Source organism: Ornithodoros turicata, chromosome 7 (assembly GCF_037126465.1).
Source record: "Ornithodoros turicata isolate Travis chromosome 7, ASM3712646v1, whole genome shotgun sequence".
NCBI classification, from domain to species: domain Eukaryota; kingdom Metazoa; phylum Arthropoda; class Arachnida; order Ixodida; family Argasidae; genus Ornithodoros; species Ornithodoros turicata.
Genome location: NC_088207.1, coordinates 51,516,512 through 51,531,362, shown reverse-complemented (window position 1 = coordinate 51,531,362; position 14,851 = coordinate 51,516,512). Strand labels below are relative to the sequence as shown.

Here is a 14,851-nt window from a genome sequence, read left to right as displayed (position 1 = left end):
TCCTGATGATTGATTCGAAATTGACCATTGAGTAAATGAAAAAGAAACTGGAGCCTATGAGTCTTTCTACGCTCTTCCAGCGGTATTAAGCCACTCCGTGCGTAAAGAGGAGTAACTGAGGTGAGACGATGGTACGACTTAAAAATAAAACGTAACGCTCTCCTTTGTACGGATTCAAGAAGTCGAATATTCGCAATGGTGTACGGGTCCCAAACAATATCACTATATTCCAGAATAGGACGGACTAATGTTTTGAATGCCGTTAACTTAGTATGAGCTGTGCATTCACGGAAATGACGTTTTAAGAACCATAATTTCTTGTTAGCCTTCTTTGTTATGTACTGGATGTGCTTATTCCAGCGCAGGTCTGATGTAAGAAAAACGCCCAGGTATTTGTATTCGGAGACCCTTGAGAGATTCACTGAGTTAATACAATAATTGAAGGTGAGCGGTTTCCTTTTCCGAGTGACACTCATGACCACACACTTATTTATGTTAAGAGGTAACTGCCATGTCTCACACCAGTCAGCCATTTTCTGCAAACAATTATTTAAACATGCATAGTCATCACCGCCATTGATCTCCTTATGCAATACACATTCATCGGCAAAAAAGTTCATTTTAACATCGATACCCATGCTAACATCATTTATAAAAATTAAAAACAACAAAGGACCCAAGACCGAGCCCTGGGGAACACCGGATGTAACTGGTACGAAGGACGAGTCGGCGTTATTCGCATGGACAAATTGTTTTCTATTGTCAAGGTATTTGGAAAGCCAGGTAAAGAGTTCATCGTTTACAATTTCCTTCAATTTTAATAATAATTTACTGTGAGAGACTCTGTCGAATGCTTTAGCGAAATCCAGAAAAATAACGTCGACTTGTCCACGAGCGTCTACAACTTTGGCAAGGTCATGGGTAATGTTCACAAGCTGTGTCACTGTGCTTAGACCGTGGCGAAAGCCATGTTGACTGGTGGAGAAGAAATTCTTACTTTCCAGATATTTTGAAATATGCTTATATACGATATGTTCTAATACTTTACTACATGTGCTCAGAAGGGATATCGGCCGGTAATTTGCAATATTTAGTTTGGAACCTGTTTTAGGAATAGGAACAACCTTGGCTATCTTCCAATCGTCCGGGAGCTCCCCACGTGTCAAAGATACGTTAAAAATAAGAAAAAGGTACTTGGTGCACCACTCGGCGTACCGAGTTCGAAAAGTATTTGGGATGCCGTCTGGGCCTATGGCCTTCTTGCCATTTAAGTTAAGGAGTAGAGTAAGGATTCCTTGCTCGCTAATGCTAAGTCGTGGCACTGGTTCTGTGGGAAAACTGGGCACAGATGGTAAGCACCCGTCGTCAATGGTAAATATGCCAGCAAAATGTTCATTGAGTAGAGAGGATACGGAGCAGCCGTCGTGAACAATATTATCGCCATGTGCTATCATTATTTGATTAACTTTGTTCGGCGGGGCGTGCCTCCAGAACTTGGATGGGTCCGATGTTAGCAGATTATGTAGTGTTATGTTGAAGTACCTTGTGTTTGATTCCCGTATATCCGCTCTCAGTTCAGCACGAAGCCGCCTGATATCAAGAGATAGGTTCTTGTCGCCCTTCCTAACTAATCTTTGTACTTTCCTTTTCTTATGAATTATTGAGCGAGTTATCCATGGATTTTCGGAACGAAACCGTTTACGTCGTTGGGGCACGAACTTCCGGATGCATTCATGCACTGTTCGTTTAAAGAGGTCCCACAGGGAGTTCACTGACACAGATGAAATTGCTAGGGCACTGAAGGTATCAAAGAAGTTGGAAAGCTCATCAATTACACTATTGTCGTCTGCCCTAGAAAAGTCATTAAATACGCGAGTTGTTAACTGCTGCCGTTTTTGGTGAAGGGTCCCAAATTCTAACAGTACCATCCTGTGGTCCGATATGCCTTCAAGGATGCTGCATTCCGCTTCTCTAGTAAATATCTTGTTTGATACAAACATCAAATCCAATATTGACGAGGTAGTGCCCTGCGTTCTCGTAGGCTCCTTAACGAGCTGGAGTAAATTGAACGAGAATGTCATATCGACGAGAGCGCGGGAACATTCATCGTTGGTCTACGCAGCGTGAGCAGACCAGTCAATGTTGGGCAAGTTAAAGTCACCACCAAGGATTACATAGGGATGGCGGGCAACGTGAGTGTTTATATAATCAGATAGCTTATTCAGAACGGATATGCCTGCAGAAGGAGGCCTGTAAAAGCCGCCTACAAGCAAATTTCCAAATGAGAGGAACAGCTTCACCCAAACCATTTCGACATCAACAACTTCCGGCAGCACAATGTACTCAATATTTTTTTTAGTAGATTACGCCCAGGTGCGCAAACAGAAGGCTTTACCCGGGCCGGGCCGGGCTTGCTCTTTCGAGTAGGCCCGAGCCCGTGCAGTGCTGTTTTGAGAGTGAGGAAGCAAGTAGAATTTTGCAACCTTTTAGGCACAACATACTGCGACAGCTATTACCTCCTAAAAGATGTAACTGCTCCACCATTTGTTCTAAGGGAGCACTGCGCTGCACTAAATCGACCAGCGAAATTCACCATAAAAGATATTTTTTTCTCATCAGAGAAACTCCGGGCCATACCTGGGCAGTAATGTCATTACTGTAACGAAATTACAGTAATGAATTACTTTTTCTGGTAATTTGTAATGTAATGCATTGCTTTTGACATTATGTAATTTGTAACGTAATTTAATTACATTTTGGCAGTAATTTTAATGACATTACTCACTATTTTCACGTTAACGGTTTGCGGCATTGGAGAATCATCCAATGCCATTGGCCCAATCCTCCGAACAGTCGTCCTGTTGCCGTGATACATTGTGTCATCTTCGTCTCTACATTGTGGAACGATACGTCATACGTGGCACCCTGACATGCAGAAGAGACAAAGCGATTAAGTTCGCAGTAATGACTTAGTAATATCATTACTTTCTCGTAGTAATTGTAATGTAATTCCATTGCATTTCAATTGCAGTAATGAGCAATGTAATTTAATTACATTTTAAAATTAATTTACCCAGGTATGCTCCGCGCCGCCTCGGTTCTCTAAGCGGGGCAGAATTCGCCTTGGTCCTCCCCGAACAATTTGCCCAGGAGAAGGCAGGCAAGCAATGCTCTTGGGCCCTCTTATTCCGTTCTCTCCTTCTTTATCCTCGTGATTACTGTCCATCTAAATGAGTGTGAGCCACGGATTTCTCCCGGGAACAAGGGCAGGAATGTGCTTATCAACCCGGCGCTGAGCTCGACATGTGACACGGATCAGCTCCTCTTTAACTGCCGGTCACAGCGGTCGGCGTTTCCGAGAGGAGCTAGTGTCATCATGTGTCGCCTTCAGTGCCAGTTGCGGCTCGCCGTGCTTACCGCCGATCGGATTAGGCGCGGAGGGCAAACAATGAAAGGAACAACACGCTGGCCGCAAGCGCCATATAAACACGCGATCCCAATTAAGAACAAACAGAACGCGATCCGAGACCAATAGAATTATCCCTGTACAACGCCGGAAAGAAAGGGAAAACAGGCAAGAAAGAGAGAGAGACAGAAAAGGCTACACACAAAATAACAGAATCTTGCATAATGTAAAAACCCCGAGACTAGGGAACACGAAGGGACAGACACAATACGAAGTCTCAAGAGGTTTTTACATTATGCATTATCTTCACCGGCTCGCTTGCTTCCTAGCCATTTTTTCATCAACAGAATCTTGACAGGAAGAGCCACACGCATATTACTGCACAGCTGCCACCATCTGAGGGTCGATCTTCCGCTATATTTGGTCAACACTATTACTCTTAGAACCCCTAGAACTAGAACCCCTTTTTGTAGCAATTTGGATGGTAATTTCTTTTATCACCCTTTTGCACCCTTTATCAGAGGCCATGTTAACCTAAGTGGTAACTATAAAAATTATCACCTTTCACACCCCTTTTTTTCTTAGAGCGTATGACATTTAAACGATAGCCATTATAGTCACTGTAACTACATAGACACTTACCATAGATCCAACGACCCGCAGCCCATTATCACCGTCACGAAAGCCACCATACGTTAACGTTACCTCCAACAGGAACGCTGAGCTAGCAACGTATATTCCCCCTATTAGATATCATGCAAATGACCTCCCGGTTAATGCGCCTAACCCAAGGAAAGTGCAGCGTCCTGCAGGTTGGCGTCACAAATCTCCCGTGAACGCGGAGCGTGTGAACAGATAAGAGCCATGGAGGAGGTTAGACGAAAGCAATCAACAAGGTGTTGTTGAATGGTTGTGCAGAGTAATACGCAAAAGTCTACTACAGAAGCCAACGTCATCGTATCAGTGATAAGAGATTGAAACATTTATTTTACTGAAAAACATGCTTTCGGGCGGAGTCCGTCCTTCATTAGGTGCTATACATTGAACACTTGGTAGAGATACTTATATGTACATATATGTGCTATGTACATTAGTATATGTACATATCTCTACCAAGTGTTCAATGTGTCGACCGGATGAAGGTCCGGAAGCTTGTTTTTCAATAAAGTAAATGTTTCCATCTCTTTAAATACTTATTTTATTCACTTGCGAGTGCTACACTTCTCCCATTTTTTGCCTGTTAATTTTGTCATCAGTGACATTCAACTAAAACAATCCTTTGGGCTTGTGCTGATGCCTAGACTTGCTGAAAGCGCTAAAAACACGCACTCACGGCAGTGTCATCGGAAGTGGGGAGGTAACGGGGACAACGCCCCCCCCCCCCCCCCCCCCCCACACACACACACTCCCGATCTCTGGCCGCCGGGACCTCGACCCATATCATGCACGGGCATGGTGTAAGTGTCTGGTATTTTTATACAATTGGGGGGGGGGGATATATATTTATTGAATGGAAATATACAATTTGCATGTTCTAACTAGTATGCATTTTGTTTACTACAGAGAACGTTCTTCTTATTACTATTTTTTTTTTGTATCGAGGAAAAGCTATTGCGTCGCGTAAATATATTCACCGGTGCTGTCACCATTTTCCTGACACGCCTATAGGTCTTATTTTCATAGAGAAAGACGAGCCATTTTCTAATTAACGGAATGCTGTAAATTGGAACATATCTGGGGAGTCATCCTCTACCGCGTTGAGCATGTGTCATTCCATTACGCCATCTTTCTGTACACAGGCAAGTTCTTAGTGTGACAATCCTTCCAACTTCAGTCCCTCCATAGTTGTTCTTGTCGTTTTCTTCCGTCTTTTCCTTCTTGCTGTTTGTTTCGTTCAGTATGAACCTTCCAAACTTCAGCTCGCCCTGTGGCGATGACAAACGCCCTCTGACTCACGGAAAGAACACAACATAATTTCCTGTGTGCGTGCGAATATTCATCCCACGTTCATTTCGTTGAAACGAAACAGTTGTGCAACATCGCGGCATAAAAGTGTTACTTATGATTATGAATTTATGATTTATTCTAGCGGGGAGAAACTGGATTATAATCACCTAGCCGTATGCGGCAGCACAGCCGCTCTATACAGTTAAGCGGCAATTAGATTCCATGCCAGGTTCAACGCTCCTGAGCTTGATTTCGCGCAATTGCGCAAAAAGCGAGAAAGTATAGTAACTTTTTCGGCGTAATATCCACTGCGTTTTCAGCTTAAGGGGGTCCTAATGTTGCTGTTTCAGAAGTTGGCGCTATATTACTTGGAGCAGACTAATTGGATTAGAATATGCGTCAGTGAACTCAGAAATGAGAGGTGTTTCATACACTGCGAACCCCCCATTACGCTTGGCAGTAGGCACGTGCGGTCGTTACTGTGGAGGTTTCTTTTACTGCACTCGCGAACGTCCGCTGCAACGCATGCATAAAAAGAGCTTTATGGGGGCTTAATCAAGCGTGGCAAAATTGCTGCAAGACGTGGATCGCGAAAGGCTTTTACTTCTCCTGCGTCACTGCGCTCTAAACATAAAGTCCCACCGCGTAACGCGCTCCCAGCGAACGTCGCCCGAAGTGACATCGTTCTCTCCCCTGATTTGTTGAAAACGGGAGGAGTACGCCTTTTTGTGACACTTATACAGATATATACTTATAGAGAAGCCAACAACGGCGAGCCGATTTTCGCCACCACCTCTGTTTTAAGAGTGCAGAGCATTCCTTCTGTAAACGGGAGGAGTACACCTTTTTGTGACACTTCTGCAGTTATGTTAATTGTCACAAAAATGGCGTACGCCCAGCGCATTCCACAAACCAGTAGTAATAACGGTATCAGTCTGTGCAATGGTTGGCCTTCACCGTGCTATGCAGTGAAGTTCTGTTTTAAGAATGCAGAGCTATCTTTCTAAAGACGGGAGGAGTACGCCTTTTTATGACGCTTTGCAGTACGATAATTGTCACAAAAAGGCGTACGCCCCACGCTTTCCAGAAACCAGTAGTAATAACGGTATCAGTCTGTGCAATGGTTGGCCTTCACCGTGCTATGTAGTGAAGTTCTGTTTTAAGAACGCAGAGCTATCTTTCTAAAGACGGGAGGAGTACGCCTTTTTATGACGCTTTGCAGTACGATAATTGTCACAAAAAGGCGTACGCCCCACGCTTTCCAGAAACCAGGAGTAATAACGGTATCATTCTGTGCAATTGTTGGCCTTCCCTCCGAAAACGTGAGGAGTACGCCTTTTTGTGTCACTGATGTCAGTTATGTTAATTGCCAGAAAAAGGCGTATGCCCTTCGCTTTCCACAAACCAGGGGTAATAACGGTATCATTCTGTGCAGTGATCGGCCTTAACCGTGCCATGTGGTGAAGTTCTGCTTAAAGAGTGCAGAGCTATCCTTCTAGCCTTGGACGAAGCCAACGCACAGCGGCGGTCGTCCTGTGTCCCGCTTTCGGCAAATACCACTGAGTCACACATCAGTTGGAACTGATGATCGCTTGATTTCATGGGATCGCACCATGGTAAGAGAAAAAAAAAAGTAAGAACAAGATGAAGATGGGCACCAGACTGGTTGTATCAGTCTTGTAGTTGTGTATCGTGTATATTTCAGTATCGCGTCAAATACGTGGAGCTACGGCACGACAAGGAAGGAATTTATTTTCGAAAAACAAAGTACAATTCTCATTGAACGGATAGATCTCGTAGAAAAGATGGTATCTCGACGGCAATCTCGGCAGATGTATCACAATCAAACCCTCCAGAAGTTAAGCATACTGTTCCTGAGACGCCGCATCCAGTACCTGTAGTCGCCTTTCTCGTAAAGAATTATGTAATTCCCCATTCCAGGGGTGCCTTTTGTACTTATCCAAGAAGAGTTGGCTTCCTCTTCTCCGTAATGTGGCTTCTCTGTGTGAATGACTTCGCTGTAGAGCCATGTGTCATTATCTATTGAGGCAACCGTAACTGCCTTTGATTCGGTCGAACTATTATTTCCGTTCGAAAAGTACAGTCTGGGATCGGGCTCTGGTATCACAAACTCTGTGGTGGTGGTGTACTCCTCAACTATATGAGGTACAGACAGTGGGCAGGCTGAAACGCAAGAGAAAGAACAGAAAAGAGAAGATGACAAATTGGATATGTCCTCTAGCATCAGTGTTGTAGGTACTACCTAAAAAAACAGAAACGGAATACCGCTATACTCGCCGCTACTCCATTCATAAGTCGCCCAATACTGGTGTCGCTACAGATCCGTGATACCGCTACGATACCGCTCGCTACTATCAAATAATGTAACGGCACCTTCTACTGTTACCAAACTAGTTTAAAATGTTAAAAGTTTAAAATAGTTTAAAGTTTAAAATGTCCTATCATTTTTACTTTCGCAAGACGCATTTCCCGTGACCTCCTCTCCCATTCTGCATCAGGTGTGCTTTGCGACTTTTGGATCTCTTCATTAATACACGCCAGCGCTTTAGTGAAATATGCAGCCACGACGTCACTCATCAAGAGGAGTTACATGCATGTGCTTCAGATATACACGGGATAGAGAGTTGCCCAAGAGGATGTAGAGCGTGTTGGGTCTCTTGAAACATGTCCAAGCAACGCGAACTGTCCTTGTCCGTGTCCCTCCTTGTCCGGTTCGCGTTGCTTTGACACGTTTAGAAAGTTGTAGGTCCCGGATTATGACACCGGCTGAAAGATGCAGGTCTTACACTCTCTGTGTGGATGACCATATATTGTTTATTCAGTAAATATTACAGTGTTGTTATTGACGGATGTTACACTGTCTTCTGCTCGAATAAATGAGTAACCATATGGGGTGGCCTTCCATGCATTCCCACGGTTAGTCTTTGGATTACTTTCTGTGAGAAAAAAGAAACAGAAGAAAAAAAGGAGGTTAGTTTCTTTGTTGTTGTATCGCACGTCCATTAGTATTCAAACATGCACCAGAAGTGACGTCACATACTTTTTCGCCCCGTAAATTACTTACATGAGCATGCTACCAGAGTGTACCTTAGCCGGAATCCCCTGTGCAGTGGGGAGTGGGTGCCGGCGGATACGAAGACAGCCAACATGACCCCTGTGTCGTCTGCAACGAAATAAAGCAGACAAACACGATTATGAAGCCAGATGAACTTACGAACGAAACCTGCTGGGTATCTGTCTTCGAATGAGCGTTTTCACCATGGAAAATGCTCCAAATGTTTATCGAACATGTAGAAGTGTCGGCAGATACGCATAATTAATTTCCACAATTTCTTAAATCGTTAATTTGTACAGGACGAGAGCGGTATAGTAGCGGATAAACGGCCAATCCTGCTTGCAGGAACAATCTCCAGGTGGAAGGTGTGGACACATCTGTTCCCGAATTCCGCCTTCCATGTGGGACCTCGTGAAACGTTCCGAGAGTTTGGAATAATGAAGCAAGCACACGCCTGGAATTGGCCTATGCACGTTTAGAGGCGCAGGTGGAAATTCCTAGAGCTTGCTTACTAAATCGGTCGACGGGTTCCTACACCTTGACTGCTCCAAGCTCGGAAAAGAATTAGTTCAAGTCGAGAATTTTGAGTTTTCTTGTGTCACCTTTTCACTTAAAGCGATAGGTGTATGGGGGCCGACCACAGTACAGGTCCGTCCATGGCTTTATAGGGCAAACCACACACGTGACAGTGCCCCCCCCCCCAAAAAAAAAAAGAGAAACACGAGAAAGAAAGTGATTTCACAAAACATTAAGAGGTTTTCAATAAAAATCTAATAGCATTTCGAAAAGAGTGTCGCCAAAAATTTACCGCCAGCGATGGCCCTGAAAAGCTACCATATCTACGCGTTTTGCGCAATCCTCCTTCTTTAGGATATATATACATATAGATCGTTACGTAAACGCAACAATCTCAATGAACGAAACAGTAAAATACCGGCCTCTTCCCCGCCAATATACTTATTGTAGGACAAGGAACGGTAGCGCTATCTGGCCTTTTTTTAACTTCTTAGTCGAGTTAAATGCGTACATGTGACGCCTACCCAGACTTTTATTAGTCTCCAAGGGGAGATGCCATTTTATGCGTTCGCGTTGAAATTTTTGTTCTGTAGCAAGGAAATATAACCTTCATCCCATCACCGAACGAACTACGAAAAGTTTTCTTCTTTGTTGCCTTCTCGCGATGTTGTTTCCACCACTGCGTCCGGTTTTTTCTATGCTATTTCTGTTCCTCTAACGGTGGCGAAAGCAATCCCTTGATTCCACGATCAAAAGAAACGCGGTAGAATGTTCCGTCATTTGTTTCTTCCCGTAGTACCCGTAGTAGTACTCGTAGTACCCTTTGCGCACCGTGCCGAGCTCGTTTTACTGAAGTTTGTAACGGGGAGTATGGGCGTAGAGTAAAATATAAAATGACAAAAACCTGCCTTGCTATTCATAGAATGCCACAAAATTTATACGACAATACCACTAAGTGACGAGAATATCGTGTTTCTATCGAGAATAAGCGAGAACACACACACACACAAAAAAACTGGTAATAACGTGTTCCCTTGACGATGCTGTAAAACTACACCCTAGCGTTCAGGTTTAGGTTTATTCATTTCAATCATACAACTGGGGGGCATTGGGACAAAATGCCAACGAGCCTGACAACGTATTATGTGCGTTTGCACAAACGTTCATTAGAAAGTGTGTTAAAAGTAAAAGCCCCTGATGTAGGTTGGCCTGTATTCTCTGTGGATAGCCTGTTGAATACGAGATCAAAACGATCCCCCGGTTGGGTCCTTGCTCTTCTTTCGACGCTACACGAGCGCTACTCTCGTAGCCACGGTGCGATCCGCAATGCTAGTTCTCGATTTCACAGACAAAAGTCCTTCTCAGTATTGGATCGCAGGTGCTGCTTCTCTCGCGTGTTTCCTTTTTCTTTTCTTTTCTGTCATTGCTTGGTATCAGACATATGTACACATGCGATGCACACGTTTAGCGTGTTTAGTTGTTGTACATAATGCACGTTTACATGGTTCATCCTCTTCTCACTCTTTTCCAATGCCTCTTATTGGCGCCTCTTAATGGCGCTAAGAAAGCGTTCCATGCATTGACATATCTTTCACACTATGTCAATGCATGGAACGCTTGCGCGTGGAATGCTGCGAGAAACGCCCGCGAGACGATAACCCGAAACGCATGGGACGCGTACACAGCGTGTGACGCGCATCAATATTGCCGTATTCGTCAACTACAATAATTTTTTTTTTAAATGTGCCGATGTTGTTATTTTTTACGCTTTTTGAGTTCATTCGTTCCAGATATCATTGAAACTGATGTAGAAGTAAACCTAGTGTTGTGGATATTGTCCCAAAAACGTGTGCGAGCTACTCATACACAGCTTTGTCTGCCTCACGGAGGCCATCGCTCGGTCCACTCCTCGGAAAATGCGCCCGGGTGCTCGCGAGTACCTGCAGTGGACAGACCCCGGTGTATACCCGTACTCTCCGCGCGCCTTGGAAAACTTTTTTTTTTTCGAGGTCACACCCACGCCGAGCGCGCGTTGTGAAGTCGTCTGGAAAACGCTCCATGCGTTTCGGCCTTAACGCCTCAATAGTGTATGTCCACAGGCCCTGATATTGTTCATTAAAGGCATTTAAAAAAAAACTGGTGCCTTCCTGAGCTCAAAATCGTGAGTTCGTTCCCGGCCGAGGACGGAAGCAATGTGGGGCAGGTAAAGATTGCTTCCAGGGTTCTAGCACGATTCTGACGCACGTTATAGAGAACCCGATGTTGCCCAAATTATTCGCAGTCCTACCTTTCTGTACGTGCGGTATATCGCCACAGATATCAACCTTACGTGCAATCTAACCTGCACCAAATAGGAATAATAAATTCAATACATCCGGATCGAAACGAGTATCTTCAATGCACTTATTGTTAGCTAATGAGTACCAAAGAATCGTGTGGCATTTCTCACCTGTTTCATATGCAGGCGGAAAGCGGTTACCACAGTATGCAAGGAGGCCGAGACGCAGAAAGTCTGATTGCATTTGGGATCCTAGCTGGAATGCCTGGCATTGGTTAACTGCAACTCCTCTACCGGCTACGACCGGCTCTGCTCCCACTCCGAATGGTCCCTCGTTACTGAATCGCACCCTGCAGGTGCCGGTTGCCCGCCGGAAGCATATGGAGTAGTGGAGGTTGTTCGGGTAGCCACGTTCTTCGAATGTACCGATGTCGTAGTTGAAGCTGGATATGATGCCCGTGGGTTCCTCGTGGTACTGCAGGCATCCCGACGGGGCTGGGCATGGATGGAAATGTGTTCAGGAACAAGTGTGGGAAGGCTAGAGCGCTCTACACTCTAAAAACAGAACTTCACCGCATAGCACGCTATGCGCCAACCATTGCGAAGAATGATAGGGTTATCGCTTCTGATTCGAAGAGAGAGAGGGGGGCGTACGCCTTTTTGTGTCAATTTTCATACATCCAAATTGCCACAAAAAGGCGTATGCCTCCCTCTCTCTTCGAATCAGAAACGGTAACCATATCATTCGAGGCAACGGTTGGCGCACAGCGTGCTATGCGGTGAAGTTCTGTTTACACACACACACACTGAAACAGAGCTTCGCCGCAGAGCACGCTCTTGGCCGCACCGTCGTTCTGACCCCTGGTTGGTTAAAAACGGGAGGCGTACGCCCCCTCGTGATACTTAATGCCGTTATGTTAATTGTCACGAGGGTGCTGGTGGCAGTGCTGAAAGGGCTTGCCGCTATCGGCCTCACAGATGTGGGCAACGTCACGACTAACGCTCAGGGGGGAATATGCGTCCTGGGCCGACTTCTAAGGGAACTGTCCCGACAGATGTCTGACAGCCGTCTGAGGAAAACCCAGGACAAACCTCGGACGGCACTGCCGGCAGCGTGATTCGAACCCAGGTGCCTCCCAGTCTGGACGTGACATGATTAGTCGTCACAAAAAGACGTGTACCCCACGCTTTCTACAAGTCAGGAGCGATAACGTGTTTTGTGCAATGGCGGCCATTTTGTGCAATGGCTGGCGTTCATCGTGCTCTGGCTTATGGACGTGGCTCTGATATACGACACAAAGTCATCGGCATTTCACGCCGTTGTCGAAGACAAAATAAAGAAGGAAGAAGAAGAGCAGCTATAGAGTCTGCACAATTTTAAACTGGTATGAAAAGGTAGCTCCAGTCAAATCCAGCATATTTAACACGATCGTATTCCAGTTTGCAGGAAGACTCAAACTAATATCAGTAAAATCCGGTTGCTTAATGTGTCGATCGCTGGCTATTAGCCTCTCCAGCAACCTATAGAGGCGCCTGTGTCGCTTCAAATATGGCGGATGAATGAATGGTCAGCGACGGCGGTAGATGCTGCACGTCGCCCAGTGCCGTTCCCAGTGAGGTGATATTTGATGGGCTTGACAAATAACTCTTGTCCCTGTCAAAGGGGCGGTCTTCAATGATCATTGCAAGCAATGGGCATCGAACATGCGCGTGGCGCCTCCAAGCGTACCACGTGTCAACTTCTCGAAAAGCGTTGGATGCAATGAGCTTCGAGAAGTTGGAACGTTTCTCGCTCGATGGTGCTGCACGCATCTTCAATGCCCCATTGGTTTCAATGATAATTGAATACTGCCCGCGTGACAGATTTAATAAATCAGCGAAGGACTATGTTAAACTGGTATGAACCCAGGAACATTGGTTCCTTGTGGGGGAACTTGATATCGGCGGCTTCTGTCCTGAGGCAACTCCTTCCTATGTTAAATATAGGCGTTGTGAATATTGCGCCGTGCATCACGTAGGCTAAGCTGCCAATATTAACAACACGTGACAGTTATTAATTTGACAATGATTCTCATTCGTAAACTATTTGCTCTCTTTTTATTTTTGGATGTTGTTGTTGGTAATGTTGCTGCTGCGGTCGTGCCTGCCTTGTCGGCCACGCTGAGTCGGGCAACGTCACGACTGTCGCAGGGAGCCCTGCGTCCTGGGCCGACTTCACAGGGAACTGTGTCGACATTTGTCTTAAAGCGTCCGAGGAAAACCGAGGGAAGACACCCAGACTACACAGTGATCACATAGCGATCACGTGCAGGTTGCCAATAAACGGCAAAGAAAATGGCTTGCCATTGATATGCGAAAACTTCGTTCTTGTGTGTGTGTGTAGTATTTTCATCTTTATTTGGAACACTCGCAACACCGAGAAGCATATCGTACATGTTGCTCCGTTACGCAAACACCCCACGTCAGCACCAGCACAAGGGATAGAGTGTGCCGCTGGCGATAAAACTCCCGGTTCATCATCTCCAAATAAAGTAGTTGCTGTTGTTTGTTACGCAAAACTCTAAAAGTGATTCCAATTTAGCGTAAGCGCCGCACGTAGCTTAATGGCTGCTTAGGCAACGAAAGAGCGGACCATGTACTGCGTCATTTTGGGCGCTGCATAACTACAGTTGGAGAAGAGATATTCGTATGTCCAACAAGTATGCGCATAATTGACGCGCCTACTGAACGCTTTCGAAAGCTGGCTATATTTAATGCGCAGGCTTGACGTTTTTACTCGGTACTTCCGAGAGTACTCGGTGCTTAACGCGCGTACTTCATGTTCCTGATCGTGCACCTCGTTTCCCGCACAGTTTTCGTAGAGAAACTTTGAAGTGTTCACATATTTACGCAAATGTTGATGTTCTTGAACGAAAGTGCGCATGTGCGAATACTACATAGGTCTTCTCGTAGCACAGGCCGCTGCCACGTAGCTAGAATGATGTATAGCCTATATCGAGTTTAGTTCTTGTGAGGAACAGAGATCGTATTAAATACGTATTCTCTTCAAGTACACTCACTGAGAATTCTAACGCGGTCCTTCAACGAGAGAGAAAAGCTACTGGTTACACAGCCAGATCTTCACTGCATACAATGGTCTTCACTGCATACAGTTTGCGAAATATGAGTTTCGGAAGTGCTTTTGCCACGTCGACGCAGCAGTCCGCATGGTTTGTACCGGTAATGCACACTCTTAGAAATGAACTTCACCGCATAGCACGCTCCTAGCCAACGATAACCTCGAATGATATCGTTATCTGCCCTGATTTGTTGAAAATGGCGGCGTACGCCTTTTTTGTGACACTTATGCTGTTCATAATTGTCACAAAAAAGGCGTCCGCCTCCCGTTTTCAACAAATCAGGGCAGATAACGATATCACTCGATATTATGATTGGCTAGGAGCGTGCTATGCGGTGAAGTTCATTTTTAAGAGTGCAAGTTAAGAATGCTTAAAAATGGAAAGACTGAATAAAGAATGCGTTATTAGCTGTGTACTGCCATAATCCCTAATGGTGCTCTTGTCCTGGAAAATTTAGTAATCCTAGGACACCAATTAACGTAATGGTGCCCAAGCCTTGACTTTAAGAC

The 14,851-nt window shown here is 45.2% G+C and overlaps 1 protein-coding gene and 1 long non-coding RNA gene across 2 annotated transcripts in view; one reads left to right on the top strand and one right to left on the bottom strand.

The window, feature by feature from the left end:
* The window catches only part of LOC135401484 (uncharacterized), a 31,576-nt gene that overhangs the window by 686 nt on the left and 16,039 nt on the right, over positions 1-14,851 (top strand). Inside the window, exon 2 of the long non-coding RNA XR_010424825.1 lies at positions 6,789-6,969. This is a non-coding gene — a long non-coding RNA (uncharacterized LOC135401484). The remainder of the gene's footprint in view (positions 1-6,788; positions 6,970-14,851) is intronic.
* The window catches only part of LOC135401482 (uncharacterized), a 213,821-nt gene continuing 207,140 nt past the window's right edge, over positions 8,171-14,851 (bottom strand). The window contains exons 7-9 of the mRNA XM_064633921.1: positions 11,395-11,718; positions 8,439-8,537; positions 8,171-8,310 (exon numbers count right to left, since the gene is read on the bottom strand). Coding sequence (XP_064489991.1) covers positions 8,309-8,310; positions 8,439-8,537; positions 11,395-11,718 — 425 coding nt within the window. The 3' untranslated portion in view covers positions 8,171-8,308. The remainder of the gene's footprint in view (positions 8,311-8,438; positions 8,538-11,394; positions 11,719-14,851) is intronic.